The sequence below is a fragment of the Bidens hawaiensis genome, unplaced genomic scaffold (assembly GCF_021521415.1).
Source record: "Bidens hawaiensis isolate Kalapana, Puna unplaced genomic scaffold, B.hawaiensis_p1.1 tig00038684_1, whole genome shotgun sequence".
Classification (NCBI taxonomy): Eukaryota; Viridiplantae; Streptophyta; class Magnoliopsida; order Asterales; family Asteraceae; genus Bidens; species Bidens hawaiensis.
Window position 1 is genome coordinate 40,827 of NW_027505574.1, and position 17,942 is coordinate 58,768.

The following is a 17,942-nucleotide window of genomic DNA, read 5'->3' on the forward strand; positions in this document are numbered from 1 at the left end:
ACATCAATATCTATTTTGTCAATTCAATAGTTCCATGTCTGGTGATGCAAGTTGCAAATAGGTAGCCGAACACACTTTTTTTGCTTTTGTTGGCTGTAAATAATTATATCAGCATCTGGTCACAAAAGATGCCAATTAATACAGTTGTTTCCAATCTTCGTTTGTGGGGATTAATAACGAGACAGAAAAAGATTTTGGATTCCTCTCTCCCACACATTCACACAATCACACGTGGGATATGTGACGCCCTAAACACACAAACTCAATTTCATTACCTTAATGGGCCCGAACATACGCTTTTATATACTATCTATATATCCCACATGGCTAGAAACACTTATATAAACCTCAACCTCCAACTCCATACATTCATATTCTTGTTTCTAAAACCAAAACTTAAACTGCTTTCTAAACTAGTCCAAAACAAATTAATTAAAGATATGTCTGGTGTTTGGGTGTTCAAGCAGAATGGTGTGGTTCAACTAGTGGAGAGCCCAACAGGTGATTTTGTTCAGGGTTCAGCCCGACGTAAGGTATTGGTTCATGTACCAACGAACAAAGTGGTGACTTCATACCATGTGCTTGAAAGACTCTTGGCATCATTAGGGTGGGAAAGGTACTATGATGATCCTAGTTTGTTCCAGTTTCACAGAAGATCGAACGTGCATCTCATTTCTCTTCCTAAGGACTTTAACAAGTTCAAATCTATGCATATGTTTGATATAGTCATCAAGAACCGTAACATGTTTGAAGTAAGAGATACATAGTATCTTAGCTAAATAAACATCCGTATCCAGTTATATGGTCCCGTTTGATTATAATTAGTGTGTTGTCATATCGTTGTGTTTGTTTCCTCTAAAGGGCGTGAGTGAAAGTACGTATCTTTTGCTAACAAAGCAAATACTTTTAGTTTGATTATGGGCTGTCACAATGTTCAAGTGCATTCTCAAATTTGAGTTTTTGTTTCTTTGGGTATAAGAAGCTACATGTAGCAAAGCGTATTTTGGTGCTCATGTAAGATCTAAAAAATCTTATATATATTGTTATTGTGTGATTAAAAAAACAAGTTTGTGTGTGACTACAAGTCTGTATATGTATTATATATGTCCTTTTCATTTTTCTGATTGTTGGATTAGAAATGGATTCAAAAATGAGATAGGAATACACCAAAGTTTTCATTAATTTTTTCACCAGCGTACTAAGATTACGCAATAATCTCTCATAAATTATATGATAGGTGTAAATAAAAACTGTGTATTGTATCAATTCTTGATCATTCTCATTAATCATAACTCTATTCAATAGGGGAAACAGTATATCAATAAACCCTACAAATATGGATATCAAATACAATACAAATTTAACTCTATATTATCAAAAATCAAATAGAACCCTTAAATACATCCCCAGAGTTCGAGCTGGATTAAAGCTTAAAACTGGATCTAAAACTTTGAAATAGCGGGCGAGGAAGACCAAGGTGAATAGACCAGCATACTGATATGGAGCAGGAATATGTGAATCTCCAGAGGCATATTTCGTAACCTCGACATTTCAGCCACTGCGTTTACTATTCCACATTATTCTACCTTGGTGCTTGAACGATAATTTTTTGGCTACCTCTTAGAAGACAGACCATAAAATCAAGTTGTTCCCTAATATATTAAAATTAAATTACATTACAGATTCAGGCCTTAAAGATTAACTACACGTACTACAACTTAAAATATTACAGATTTACTACATTAGCTTTACATGCACACAGGAGATTATGTACTACCTGTATTTCCACCATAGATAAACTAAATTACCTGTATTTCCAATATTTTTTAGGCTTGAAAGATCCCTCGGTTACCACAAGTCATGTTTTGCTATTTATAGACATTATTACCACATATACCGTCGCATGACAAACAAATGGAAGGTGTCTAAGTGGTAATCTTGGAAATTTCGTCTGACGAAATCTGGCCTGTTCCCAACTTCTCCGTGTACGTTTCGTTTCTGTCAATGATTGTTGGTTAATCAACAAATTCTTTGATGAACTGTTTATATATCAGCCGGGGTGATATTGAAACGTGAGCTGACAGCAAATTCAGTTTGTAATATACAACTAATTTTTTTTCCGCAAAATAAGTTGATAACAAATACAACTAAAATCTTGTTGACTGCATGTAACATCAATCAACATCTGGTCACACAAGATGCCGATGCATATATACAGTACAGTTGTTTCCAATTTTTGTTGTTCCAGAAACTACTCGACCAATCCGAGCTTAACTTTCCCTTTCTGTTAATTTGTGGGGATTTATAATGACATGGATAAAGATTTTGGATTCTCCTACATACAATTCACATATATCCCCACACATTCACACGTGGGTAAGTGAGGCCCTAAAAAGTTTGTATGTATTATATGCATAATAATATTCTCCACCGAATATATTGCCTAGAAATTCCCTTATACAAACCTCCACTCGGGACTACAAAGCTCAATTGAAAAACCAAACGTAAAACCTTATCTAGTTAGCTAGTTAAGAACTAAAGATATGTCCGGTGTTTGGGTGTTCAAACAGAATGGTGTTGTTCAACTAGTGGAGAGCCCTGGAAGTGATTCCTGTCAGGGTTCGGCCCGACGTAAGGTCCTGGTTCATGTGCCAACAAATGAAGTGGTGAATTCCTATCCTGTGCTGGAAAGAATCCTTTCATCAATCGGATGGGAAAGGTACTATGATGATCCTGATTTGTTGCAGTTTCATAAAAGGTCGACTGTGCATCTCATTTCTCTACCTAGAGACTTTAACAGGCTCAAACCGATGCATATGCATGATATAGTTGTCAAGAACCGCAACATGTTTGAAGTAAGAGATATGTAGTGTCTTAGGTAAACTAGCCATCTATATCTAGTTATGGTTGGCTAGGTCGATTTTCCGTTTACATTATATAACTAGAAAGTATCATATTGAAGTGAAAGTACGCATTTATGTTTGCTGACAAATTAAGTCCAAGTTTGCTGAAAGTTGAGTTTTTGTTTTTAGGGTCTAAGACGTTAATTTCATGTAGCGCAAGGGCCATTTGTTATTCATGTATGTATATGTTATCATGGTATTTTGTGTAATAAAATATAAAATTTGGGTGTAATTGTAAGTGGAGTTTTAACAACCCCCCCCCCCCCCCCCCTTCCTTTATTTTTTGAAAATTAAGCTTACGTTATTTTCATCCAAATATTTATCAACTTGCTTCATGTGTTAGGCTCGCTAAAAAAATTCTGGCGTAACCTATCTTTAGCTATTACATAACTTGTTTTTTACCAGCCAAACTATGTATATGACTTGTAAAATTTCCATGTATACTGATCGGTATGTGTTAGGGCAACGAAATTCATGTGAGTCTTTATTTATTGTAGTGTTCTAAAATTAATGTTTTTTGTTGCTACATTTTCTATTGAAAATTTGTTTTTAAAAGTTACTCTTGTATTTTTTTTAACAACATATTTTTTCCGTCTAAAATATTCAGCCTAATCATGTACTTGTAAGGATTTGAACATGTCACCTCACTTTTGAAGGACAATTAATATCGTACCACTAGATTAGTAGCTCACGAGTATTTTAATTCAGGTTTTTCAAACCCAAGTTATGTTTGATAGTGATAAAGAGTTCGGTAATATTGATATATTTTACATCATCCATTAATTTCAACAAATTCGACTATGTACTATATGTTGTTTCAGTACTAATATGACCTCCGAGGCTCTCTTTTTAAGCCATTCATGGCCGAGGAGGCAATTACACGTGGGAGGGCATCATTGAGGGTGTGTTGCGATTCGGTCTCCGCAGGTAGCTACAAATGCCGAGATTTTGTTTTTGTCTCACGTCTTAAATAATTAATTGTTATAAAAAAGTGGGTTGCATATGATAAGGAAGTATCCAACGTTTGGGGGGAGGGGGTGTTGAGGGGGACCGAGAATTCTATATACTCTGGTTGGCTACTTTATAATTAACAAATAATGGATAATAACTTATGATACCACCAAGATTAAGAATGTAGGTCCCTTGGACGGATCTAACAACACAACAACTAGTCTAGTTGGATCAATCTCACCACTAGCTAGCGGAAATCACTAGTGAGGACCAAGATCTCAGATCTTGTTTGGTTATTATTGTCACCGTGAGGGTAAAGTGAAGGAAGAGAAGAAAAATTAGAGTTTGAAAGTATGATAAGGATAGAGAAATGGCAAAACGTTATGGTGTGCATGAGATACACACACAATATATAGTGTGTGAGCTCATGCACCATTCTATATTATTAACGGCCCATTGGGCTCCAAAATACATGGCCTAGGGCCAAACATACATATATACAAAGTCCAACTAGCTAACGTTAATAAACGACACACTGCATTCAAATACGAAAGACTAATACAAACTAGGCCTAACATTCTCCCTCTAGTCTTTGGTATTTGTTCCGTTAGCATTCTTCTTTAGTCGGACTCGGACTCGTATGTACTCGAACACCTCGTCTTGATCGAATGGTTGTTTTTCAACAAGAAGACGAACAATCTTGTTGAATTTTCCCACGATGGCGTTGGTACAATCACGGCGCACATCCTCAACAGTGTACAAAGGAGTCCATGCAGCTTCATCAGATATTCCTTTTCAAAACCTAACAGTTCGTGCTCATCAAAGAAGCAAAGGTGACGCATGCTTTTGCAATTAATGATCACCTCGCCCGTGTCGTTGTCAAACTCCCATGAGATGAAGTCGTAGAGAAGATTGTCTTCAAAGGGCATGCCATGCATGATTGGTTCTCCATGATCTTTTGGCATCTTGTATCTCCATCCCTTTTTCTTCTTGCCTGTAATGGGATTCACTTTTTTAGCCTTGTATGATCTCCCCGGATTCAACGGGAAGTTCTGGTAGTCTTTCCTCCACTCATGCTTTAATAAGCGCTTGAACCATCCTTCCAACGTGTCCTCCTCTTCTCCTCCACCCACTGTCCTTTTAAAGTAATTCATGTCAATGATGGACAGGGTGTGCATATCTCTATAGGAGAGATATGTCAGATCTCCATTAGCACGTCGGATAGGCCATCTTCGGCTATCCTTATGACAACGTGCATAAAGGATTGGAGAATCATCGTGGTGTGGCTTCGACCTCCATCTCACACTGTAGTACTTTATGCACTTCTTTGACTTTCTTTGAGCAGGCTTGGCAGCTGAAGTTGTAACGGGCTCTTCATCAGCAGTCTCTACAATCACCCTTACCGAAGTATCCGGTTAGGGGTGTAGTTTATTCCATCATCGTTGTCATCTTTATTTTCTTCCACAGCTTTCTGAACTGATGAGTTGGTACCTGCAGCAGAACAAACATTAAAAATAGCGGCAATTCTAGCCTCGACTGCAGCATCATTCTCACGAATCTTCACAGCCTCGCTTGGCGGCCCTATTTCTTCCGCCTTAATTCCTTCAGTGGCATCAACATCTCCACTATCATCATCATTTCCACCATCATTACCATGAGCTTCATCAAAGCTATCATACTCTTCATCTTCATCCTCATCATCATTCTTATTATCCTCATTCTCATCGTTATCACCGGCATCATCTTCATCATCCGTCTCATAATCATCACCGTCATTATCACCTCCACCACCACATTGAGCCACGGTTTGTTTTTGGGTTATAGGAACCATAGCATATGTAATAGGAGCACTGACTTGCTCACCCGTAGTACGTACAACAAGTGGGGAACTTGTAGAACTAACTTGCCCAGTTGTGGTGGCAGTAGCAACTACATGTTCAGTGCTCACTATGGTTCCAACAACCGTTTCAGGCTCATCAACATTGGTACTCACAACATAACCACTTCCACCAGCGTCTTTCCTTGGCTCACCATTATATAGGAAGCCTTGAAGCCTTCCTTGAGCTCTAACCCTTTCGGCATCAGCGACCAAATTGGCAAGAGTTGTTCGTCGTTTGTTGCTCTACTTCATTTACACGTAGGAAGCCACGGAAAGTTTCCATCAAGTGAGTCCTTAAGTTATTCACGTCTTCGTCAGTCATGCGCATTACCTCCAAAACTGCAAGGTAGCGGTTGACCAAGGACTCATTCACACGACTTTGATTGTCGCATTGATCTTCCATCTCACCTTCAAGCTACTCAATAATGTCACGCAGCCTCACACTCTCACCCATCAATCAATCCACATACCTATAAGGATTAGATCCACTCTCCAATAACCCAACTCTTGAGCCCAGACGCTCAAAGTCCAACCAAACTCGATCAAGTGTAGAATCCAATTCCTTCCTAAAGTTGCTTGGAAAGTTAGAGGAGGAGGGAAGATCAGACTCCAACTTAGTGATTCTTGATTCAAGCCTTTCTAATCTATCATGTTAGTCAGCATTTCTCAACGAGTTGTGATTAATCAACTCTTGTTGACTGTTGGCTCTGTGTTGTAAAGTCTCGATCCATTCTTTCGGACTCACAATAAAGGCATGATCCAAGTCTCTCTGCTCTTATAGTTCAGCCACTCGATTAGCCATAGTGTCAAGTTGTCTTGATACTTCGTCATTGATTGCTTGTTAATCTTTGATGAAATTGATCAACAAGAGCTCACGCTTGGCTCAGTTCTCATTCGCTTCCTCCAGTGCTCTAATCCTATCGAGGATAGGATCTCGATACACTAGCGCTTGCGACTTAAAATGGGAGTGGCAGCTATGCTGTTTTGGGTTAAGGGAGGTGTAGTTGATATGGTTGAGTGTGATGTGATTGGTATAGGCATGGTTAAGGCTAGGGTTGGGAAGGATGTAGTTAAGGCTAAGGGTAGACTTCTAGGCTCGGTTGTGGTTCCTAAGGTTGATCATGTGGTGGTTTGGGATTGGATGGAAGATGTGAATATGGAGGTCCAAAAGGTTGTTCCTCTTATCTATGAAGTGAATTGGTATGTGGGTGAGGCAACGGGTAATGTGGTCCTAGGTGGTGATAAAGTTTGGGCTATTGGTTCGGTCTCGGCTTGGGTGGTTAATTGAATGTTTAAAAATATTTAGGGTAGGGTTTCGTCTAGTTGGGTTGGTGAGGTTTCAAGAGGTGTAATAGGTTCATTTCTAAGTAATGCGGTCTTTGGTTTGGGTTTGGTTTTGAGGAAAATTCTAGTTTTGGATTTTGATTGGGATTTGGAAGGTGATTTTGATTTGGGCTTTGTTTGGGTTTTTGGTGAGGTAGAGGTTTGAGCTTCGGCAAATTTTATTTGTTTGGCTTTGATGGCTTCTATGGTTTTGGCTAAGGTGGTGGGTGATCCTATGTGTGGGTCAGGTATGGTGGCGGTTTGTGGTGTGGCGGTTTGTGAGGTCAAGGGTGTGGACGCTAAGGATTCACTAATCATAGCTGCAGTCGAAGGAAAACGTACCATTAGAGTAGGTACTTTGGAAGATGGAGACTTCTTGGAGTTTTCGTTTTCTTTGAGCGTTTCAACGAAAGCTCTGACTCTTCCTCCTTTTCATATGTGGCAGCAACAGCAGTAGTAGGCTTCTTTGATGACTCTCCAACTTTCCTTATTTCCTTTTTCATGCTTGTGCTTGGATCGGTGTTCACCCTCCACATCGGTTTCGGGTTCGGCCTCATGCTCAGGCTCATCAACGGGTTCATCAAAAGGCTCATCATGTTCTTATTCATTATATCCACCTTCATCATGACCATCATCATCATCATGATCATCACCACTGTCTCCTTCTTCTACAACCTCGGTCTCATTACTATCAGTCTCAGTTTCTGTAAACTGACTAATCTTTATCCTAGGCTAAGTACCCTGTACTTATACAAACTCCTCCTAGTAGGCTCAAGAATATCCTTCAATGCAGATTGCCGAACCATCTTCACATGATAAGGCTCGGATGATTCAACAACATTCCCTTCATCATCAACTTCATCCGTATATACTGGCTTGGGATTGTCAGGAAGTAGGCCATCCAATATCAACTGCACAGACCTTGGGTACATCATTCGTTTGTTTTTGGAAAGCACATTCAGTTGCATGTACTTGAAGAACAACTTTGAGAGTTGTACTTCCTGTTGCATGTCCAACACAACATCACTCCTACCCAATCAGCATTCAACTTGTCAAACCCACCCTTTTATGAAGATAAGCAGTTAGAAACAATATGAAAGAGAAGCTTTCAATATATGGGAAGATGCTTCTTTTCACATGTGCTCCATTTCACATCGTACCCAAAATAACTTCCCTAAATTTCCAAGAATAATATTTTATTTATTATTTATCTATGATGGAAAATTTTACTTGATTTAGTAGAGACTAAATAAAATAATAGAGATGGAAGGTTAAGTAGGCTAATTGAATGGTAATTAATATGGACCAAAAAGGAAAGATGGGCCTTAGGTCCATGGGCTTAAGGTAGTATAAATACCCTTAAACCCTAATCCTTTCCATTATTATCCATCTCTACACCATAGCCTACACCTTGAAGAAACACACGGAAACATTATCCTATAACCCGAGCCAATTTCCGAAGGCGAAAACCCGAGCTTGTTAGTGCCAGAACGTTGTGACGAACCAAAACAACATCAATACTAGACCGTGTTCGTAAACCAACTCGTTTAAGGTACTTTTATATCGATAACTTGTTCGTTTAAGTTCGGATTTAGGCTAGAAATCATATATCTGTTTGAGTGTGGTAAAAACGAATCCAACGTAACAAACCCCACTTAAATTCGTTCATATTTGATAGGTTAATCGATTGTTTAAAAAGCCGTATATATATATATGTGTAAACCGCACCATGTAAACCTAATATTTGGATGATTGATTAGTTTGGGGTTTGTAGGCGCTAGGATTGCGAGTTCAATGGTACCAAATTTATGTTGTTTCGTTGAGAATCGAAGGTTTATTATAGATCTGATGAAGGTGGACTGCGTATGTTCTTATCAATTTTGACTTTGACCCTTTGGTCAAAGTTTGGATAAGAACAGATGCTCATTCGTTATGATAAACGAATCACCGGTAATTCGTTACGCGGTAATAACGAATGGGACTCATTCGTGTGACTTGATAACGAATGGAGCCTGAATCCATTATATGTTTATTCGCTAAGATAAGATAACGAATAAGATGATTCGTTACGCACCAATTCACTATGAGAAGGTAACGAATCAGGAGGTTCGTTACTCGCCAATTCGTTATACTAAGATAACGAATTAGGCTAACGAACTAGGATGACGAAGCATATAACGAATCAGGTGATTCGTTACTCATCAATTCGCTAAGTTAAGATAATGAATCAGGCCCTGTTCTGATAATGAATTAGGCCACGAATCAGGCTATGTTTAGATAATGAATTAGGCTTAATTCGTTATAGCGAATTAGATAATAATTTAAAATCCTAATGAAAAATGTGTTAAGACAGTTAATAGAAATAAAATTTTTCTGAACAGCCAGGGGCTCTACCCCAGCCAGGGCTCTGCCCCTTGGACCCTGCTAGGGGCTGCCACCCTAGAATCCCGCTGCCAGGGGCGCTGCCCCCGGACCCCCGTTTGTTGAGAGTTATAACTAGACTAGAAACGCGATATGAATAGTGATAGTTAATTGATACGTGTAATTGTTATACAATTAGTCGCGCACAGCTAAAGAAAGGAATAACCATTAACAGTGAACGTAACCGACTTCAAGTGAGTTTCTAGCCCCATTTCCTTTTATGTTAAGTGAATGCGATATATGATTTATATGTTATTTAAGTATATCTTAAATGCGAATAAAAGCTTGTCGGTACGTGAACGATCTTCGGATATTGCACATATTGACAAGGGAGGTATGTATAAGATATCTGAATGTGTATGATAGATATATGTACAATGTATGAATAGATGTAGGTTATGGGTATGTAAATACATTATGCACGAAGATGAAGAAAGAGGGATCAGACCCTAATAATATCTGAGATAGACAAGAAAGGGATCAGACCCTAATAAAATCTGAGATAAACAAGGACAAAGGGATCAGACCCTAATAATATCTGAGATGGACAAGAAAGGGATCAGACCCTAATAAAATCTGAGATAGATAGGACAGTAAATATATAGCATGAAAATACTAAAGTATGAAAGTATGTATGAAATTATGTAATGATAGTAAATTAGTAAAGTAATTATTATGTATCTTCAGATGCATAATTGATGGTAAGTGTATGTATGTATGATGTGTGATTAACTAGAACTCACTCAGCGTAGCTGATTTTAGTATGCACGCAGGTGAGTAGAATGAGACAGCTGGCTTGAGCAGGGACACATGCAGAAGAATAAGAGTCTGGCATCTAAAGATTTATGATGTTCTATATTTAATGTTTTAATTTCGAAAGACAAGACTGTTTTAGGACAAGTTATGAATTATTACGTATTGTTCAGGAAAGTTTTATATTCCGTGTAAAGTTTAATTAACTCTGATATTTAGAACTGTGTTTACGAGTAAATCTAACGTCCAATGTAGGCCACCGGAAACGGGGCCTTACACCCAATATCCTCAAGATACCCCACAATATCTTCCTTTGAAAAAGTTGTCAATGGATCAGCAGCATCATCCTTGATTTTCAATGCTCTACGAATCACTTCATCATTCACCACAACATCCAGTCCATCTACCTTTGAAGTAATCTCTGTACCCCTCTTTACAGTCTTAGCTTTAGTCCAGAATTGCTCAACCAGGAGCTATATGAACTTCATGATCAACAGATATAGCATAAGACAGTCGACAATCCCCTAGTCCGTTGATAACTGATATAAACACCTTGTACATCCTCTTTTTTGGTATCTCTAAAGGAAAAGAGCTGTTATGATTCTACAAGACACAAAAGAAACATAAGTGTTGATAACTGAGTATTGAATGTGAACTAATCTAATTTAAAACAAGAGAAAAAAATAAAACTGAAATAAATAAAGAAAAAAAACTTTACAAAAATAGATAAACTTGTTTGAAGTTAAGTTATGAAAACTGTTTAAGTCAGAAGTAATTGAATCGAATGGCTTTAAGACTTGTTGTATTACATGGATAAGATTGGAAAATGTTTAAGTCCCATCTAATCAAATCGAATCAGGATCAAATTACTTTAAGTGAAGATTTATCAAGTTCACAAACATATGAGTATAGACATGTCTAATTGATTTCAAGTCTGATCTAATCGATATCAGTTGATCTAATCAAATATTGATTTGATTAGAATGATATATAATTTAGATTAAATTACAATCAAAATCATTTGAGAATTTTACTAGTGTCCAATGATATAATCGAATACGAAATTCCAATATAATCGAATGATAATCTAATCGAATCGAATGGTGATTCGATTAGATTAGGTTTACAATTCAATTCGTTTAGAATTCCTGTTCAATTACAATTTCCTTAGTAGGTTTACTTTATGTCCTTTCTAATTGAATGATGATTCGATTACTTGGTCTTTAACATATTGTCGAATGGTCATTCGATTACATGCCTATGAACATTTTTCACAATTAGTTGTTTTTAATCGAATGGTGATTCGATTATATTGTCCTTTGAGCTTTTATGACCAAAACCAATTTCTAATCGAATGTGTATTCGATTATAGTCTCCTTAGCCAATTTTCTTCCCAGTTGTCTCTTGTCGAATCCTCATTCCATTACTTGGTTCTGGACATTTTCTCAACCCAAAATTTCTAATCTAACGGATATTCATTACTTTTCCTTGAACCAGTCCAATACCCAGCAGCTTCTAATCGAACTTCCATTCGATTATCATTTCCTTAGATTAGTTTCATCCAACCCTCAATCGAATCTCCATTCGATTAGAAGTCCAATTTTATCAAACATCAAAAATCTTTAAACTCTATACATTTTTCTAGGTTCATATCCACCCGTCATGAACTTGTGGTAATCATAACCCATATTCAAACACTTTTCAGGGTAAATTTACCTTAAAAAGGTCCGATAAACCCTAAAAACACAAAAAATTTACAAATCCTAATAAAAACTCAATTAAATCAACACGTATAGTCCTAATGATATCGCTAACAAGAATATCATATCTATTTGACCAATAAAAATCATATAAGGACCCAGACAAGTGAAAACTGTTCCAACGGGAAATGTTCTCAACCCAGAAATAATAACGAGATGAAAAACATTAAATAATGTATACCACTGGTGTTCGATTCATCTTGCTTGATGATTAAGTATAATTGAAAGCAACAGATTTGATGTTTTTGATTTTGATTTAGGGTTTAAAATGACGATGGGAGGCGATGGGTTAAGAGAAAGATGTAGAGAGAGAAATTAAGTAGATAAGGTTGGGAAGTTTAAAATTAAAGATATTTTGGTTTAACCCTATTTATAGAGACAACCTATCTCGCGATAGGGTCAAAACATCTCGAGTTTTCAACAATTTTACACACTCGACCCCCGAACTCTGAAAAATATTTATAAATTTAAACCCGCAAAATATTTACCCAGTGAATCCGAACTCTTTAAATATATACAAGATATAAGTTTTTTCGGGCCGACACTTAACAATCTTTGCAATGAGGACCTTGTTTTCAAACATTTACTTTTTCAAAAGACACATAAATTAAAAATTAAAATAAGTAAATATAAAATAAAATTTAAAAAGTAAAAATTAAATTAGATTAAAAATAAAAATGCAATTAAAAGTTAATACATTCCCTAAAATAGTTTTAAGATGTAAAACAAAACAAAAAAAAAACTTAAAAGTAAAATTAAAATAAATTTAAAATAAAGATGAAATTAATATTATATTAATTATATAAATTTTAAAGTAAATTAAATTACATATTACAATTAGTACATATTTTTATGAGAAATAACTCGCATGGAATCACATTGTCTATAACGTCCTAGATCACACTACTATTTGGATATTATTATGCCAAGAACCCAAAGTCGATTGTAGATATATTCTGTCCACTTTAAAATTAACAAGTATTTTGATGTCAATGTGATACGTTAAGATATTAATTAGGCACTGTACTTATGCGGTCCCCTGTTAATCCAACATGTTACAGACTCTATTATAACTCGGGCATAATTTGTGTTTATCAGTGTCACCCCGAATTGACTCCGACTCCCTAATGATTGATCAAAACTTTTTTAAGTTTATTTAAATATTTTTGAAAAATTTCTTTCAAACAATTTTTAAAGGTTGAACCATGGACTTACTAGCCATACGGACTTACAGACCTTCATATATAAAGTGTTTAGGACTTACTTGTTTGCCCCACGTTACGTGGTTCTAATATTCCCCTTTTTGTTTGTTAATTTATCAACATTTTTGTTGTAGATTTTGACTACTTTAAGAGCATTTTGCGGTTTTTCTGCTTTAATAATTTTTTTATTTTCAATATTTGAATCTAAAGCAAGAAATTTTTATGGTGATCAATCACTAACGGGCTCGTGTATGACTGACTAGTAACATATTTGCCTTAATCGATATGACTTACTTTGGAGTCGGTAACCGCTTCGTGAGAGTGTAACCACTAGCATAGGAAAGTATTTAAGTTTATATCACTATGACACTTACTCATTTGTCAAACCTATCTACACATCAAACAATGATCTTGTTGGCTTTTGATCTACTATTTTCATGTGCTAGGATTATTAAAGACAGTTTCTTATCACTTTTCAAAGGTCGGATCAATTTCTCAAAATTTTAGAATTTTTATATTATTCGACTCCCTCTAAGCAAGAGCTCCCTCTAAACGAGAGAATATATTTTTGAAACTTTTTTCTGGTTGGTTTTCTTAACGAAATGATAAAATATAGTAATGATAAAATATTTTTGGTAAGTCAAATGACTCAATTTTGTTTTTCTTAATTAAAATGAAAATCTTTTTAGCTAGTTAAAGCTAACTCATTTTCTCCCTCTAAAATTTGACATGTTTGAAAAATATTTACAATTCTATATACAAAAAGATAAAATAAAGATAAAGTGAAATAAATTTAATAAAAAATAAAAATAAAAAAAAAATAATTTTGAACATACGAGATCATGCCCAATGACTCAACAAGATACAAAGATCAGGCATGATCAAAGGCTTTAGTAAACAGGTCTGCAAAGTTGTAGTCAGTATGGACCCTTTCAATAGTGACAAGTTTCCAGTCATAACAATCACAAATGAAATGCATTCGGATGTCAATGTGTTTTGTCTTTGAGTGTTGGACTGGGTTTTTAACAATACAAACTATTGCTTCATTATCAAACTTAGTGGGGGTGTTAAAGAAATTCAAACGGTAATCCAGCAGCTGATGCTAGATCCATATCATTTGTGAAGAGCAAGCAGAGGCGGCACTATATTCTGCTTCAGTAGTGGAGGTGGACACGGTGAATTGCTTCTTGCATTGCCAAGAGATCAACCTATCACCCAGAAACTTACATCCATCTGATGTTGACTTTCGATCAAGATTGCATCCCCCATAATCACTATCAGTGTAAGCATGCAATACCATAGAGGATTCTTTGGGATACCAAATACCTAAGAAAGGCTTTCCCTTAGAAATCGAAAAATGTGCTTTACAATAATTAGGTGGGATTCTTTTCGATTACAGTGATATCTGGCACACTGACAGACAGGGAACATGATGTCTGGCCTGCTGGCAGTGAGATATATCAGGAGCCAATTACGGATTGATAGAGATGTTGATCAACTAGAGTCCCCGATGGATCTGGAATAAGCACAGGTTTGGTAACAATCGGAGTGAGGAAAGGAGTGGAATTTTTGAAACCAACTTTCTGGACAATGTCACGAACGTATTTTTCTTGATGTATTAAAATCCCATCCGCCTTCTGTTCAACTTGAAGACCCAGAAAGAAAGTCATCTCCCCCAATGAACTCATATCAAACCGTTTTTGCATGAACTCGGAAAACTCTCTATACAGCTTATCAAATGTAGATCCAAAGATAATGTCGTCAACATACACTTGGACCAAAATCTAATCATCCTTCACCTTCTTGATAAAGATAGTTTGATCGATAACGCCTCTTTTATAGCCATTCTTTAATAAATGTTCTACTAGGGTAGCATACCAAGCACGGGGTGCTTGGTGAAGGCCATAGAGAGCTTTATCAAGATAGTAAACATAACTCGGACGATCAGGATCCTCAAAACCTGGCGGTTGCTTGACATAGATCTCTTATTTTACTTTTCCATACAGGAAAGCGGTCTTCACATCCATTTGATAGACTTTGAAATTCATGTATGAAGCATAGGCTAGCAAAAGACGAATTGCTTCAAGCCTAGCCACAGGTGCATAAGTTTCATCGTAATCAAAACCTTCACGTTGAGAGAATCCTTGCTCAACCAATCTTGCTTTGTTTCTAATAATCACCCCTTTATCATCTTGCTTGTTTTTGAATACCCACTTCGTCCCAATAGGTCTTTTGTTCTCAGTCATCTTGACTAGCCTCCAAACATGAAGCTTCTTAAACTGCAATAGCTCTTCTTTCATAGCTTCAATCCATGAGTTTTCCTTCAGGGCCACTCTGTAGTCCTTCGGTTCTACCTGTGAAATAAAACAAGCAAAAAGACATCTGTTAATGTTACTAGATTTACTCCGTGGTTGGATGCCAGCAGATGGAGAACCAATGATGTTCTATGTGGGATGATTTAGATGGAAGGAAAAAATTGAGGAATATCATCGAAAATGGCGACAGGCTCTGTTTGGAGATTAACATATAAGTTCTCTATTGGGTGGAAAATGCGATGAGCATTAACAAGGACCTTAGTGGCTGATAGAATTGAGTCAGGTTGATACACTTGTTGTTCTTGAGCAATTTGTGCATCCCAGAGATCTTCACCATATCGAACAACAATGGCATTGATGGGAGTTGATGCAGTGTTGTCAGAATCACCAGCAGCAGGTCCTTCGATGGCAGCATCAACTTGAACTATTTCTTCTTGAGAGGGAGGTGTGGCAACAAATTCTACCACGCTTGGAGCTGCTTGAAGGTCTGTCACGGGTTCAGTATGGTGTTGTTCCTCATTGTCAAAGGAATTAAAGGAGTCATCTGAATCAGTATCCGATACATCTTCAACTTCAACCATATCAGTTGAATCAGCAGATTGAGGAGAAGTATTGTTAACAACTTGATCATTTCCTGTCAGGGGATTAGGTGGTGGTGTAACAGGTGGTACTAATATGTTGGAAGGCTCAGTAGGTAGTCTCACTTCAAACAAATTGTTAATAATGGATTGCATCAACAGGGGTTCAGGTATAAAAGATGAAACTTGAGTAGTTGCAGGTGGTGGAGTATACATGCCAAGAAACTGTTTGAATAGGTAGTCATAGTCAAACAACCAGTTGGGTCCCATGTGAGCATCAGTAGTATTAAGCTCTTGCCAGACAACATTTAATGATTCCAGGATCAACTTGGTCTTCTTGTTGTAGACACGATAAGTAGTTTTGTTAGCAGCATAACCAACAAAGTAACACTCATCTGCCTTTTCAGCAAACTTTGGATAAAGCTGAGCACCAGTATGGAGCAAGGTTCATGGGCATCCAAAATTCTTGAAGTAGTTGACTTGCGGCTTTGTCTTGTAGTAGACTTCATATGGAGTCTTCTTTAAGCGTTTATTGACGATCACACGGTTTTGAATGAAACAAGCAGCATTGATTGCTTAACCCCAAAAGAACAAGGAAAGTTTGGAGTCTGACAACATTGTTCTAGCAGCTTCAATTAGTGTTTGATTACGACGTTCAGCTACCCCATTTTGTTGCGGAGTATATGGTGCACTGAAGTGGCGGTATATTCCATTTAAACTGCAAAAATCGTCCACAGTTCGTTTGCAGAACTCTGTTCTGTTGTCACTTCTTATACATTTCACCTTCTTGTCTCTCTACCTCTCCACGAGTGTGATGAACTTGATAAAAAACTGAGTGGTTTCATCCTTGTGCCCTAAAAGGAAAGTCCAACTGAAACGAGAATAATCATCAGTAATCACAAAACAATGGCCTTTTCGGCCGATTACCAAAGGATGGATAGGACAAAATAAATCCATATGTAACAGCTGAAGAATGGAATCTATGGAATTAATCATCTTGGGCTTGTGTGGGAGCTTGTGTTGCTTGCATTTATGTAAGGCCCCGTTACCGGTGCCCTACATTTGACGTTAGATTTACTCATAAACACAGTTCTAAATATCAGAGTTAATCAAAACATTCGCAGAACATTTAAACATTCATAAAACATTACATATAAATCCATAACTTTGTCATATTAAAGCATATTGTCTTTCAATTCAAATATAAATAATAAGACGTCTTAAGTCTTCAGATGCCAGACTCGTATTCTTCTACCATGTGCCCTCGCTCAAGCCAATTGTCTCATTCTACTCACCTGTGTGCATACTAAAAGTCAGCTACGCTGAGTGAGTTCTAGTTATTCAGGTAATATACAATACTTTCACCTACTTATACATACGCTTCCGAAGATACATATTATATACTTAACCTGCTCATCGTTCTTTCGTACATATATAAATATATACATTCTTTCTTTCATCCTTTCTTTTATTCTTTATTTACATACTTTACATCTATCAACACTTTACATACTTGTACGTTTTAAAGAGCATTACGCCCTACTGCCTCGAGTATTATTAGGGCTCGGTCCCTTTTTCTGCCTTGAGTATTATTAGGGCACAGTCCCTTTCTGCCTTGAGTATTATTAGGGCTTTGTCCCTTTCTGCCTTGAGTATTATTAGGGCTCAGTCCCTTTCTTCTGTACCTGGCTATCTCTTACGTTCATTCATAACATACGTACATATCATTCATACATTATACACAACATTACATCCATAATCACAACTTGCCAATAAGTGCAATATCTGAAGATCGTTCACGTACCGACAAGCAATCATTCACATCTTTCATATAAAACATATATGGCATACACTTAT

General features: G+C 36.8%; 2 protein-coding genes across 2 annotated transcripts; both read left to right on the plus strand.

The window, feature by feature from the left end:
• Nucleotides 1–216: 216 nt before the first annotated feature.
• On the plus strand, nt 217–987 carry LOC143614030 (flowering-promoting factor 1-like protein 1). The gene has a single exon (XM_077087583.1). It carries the CDS (start codon nt 324–326, stop codon nt 765–767), a length of 444 nt encoding a protein of 147 aa, XP_076943698.1. The 5' UTR covers nt 217–323; the 3' UTR covers nt 768–987.
• Nucleotides 988–2,521: 1,534 nt separating this feature from the next.
• LOC143614028 (flowering-promoting factor 1-like protein 3) lies at nt 2,522–2,870 on the plus strand. The gene has a single exon (XM_077087582.1). It carries the CDS (start codon nt 2,544–2,546, stop codon nt 2,868–2,870), a length of 327 nt encoding a protein of 108 aa, XP_076943697.1. The 5' UTR covers nt 2,522–2,543.
• The last annotated feature ends 15,072 nt before the right edge of the window (nt 2,871–17,942 follow it).

Bases quoted from the DNA above. Each gene is read 5' to 3' on its own strand.
- LOC143614028 (XM_077087582.1), top strand. From the start codon at position 2,544: ATGTCCGGTGTTTGGGTGTTCAAACAGAATGGTGTTGTTCAACTAGTG.
- LOC143614030 (XM_077087583.1), top strand. From the start codon at position 324: ATGGCTAGAAACACTTATATAAACCTCAACCTCCAACTCCATACATTC.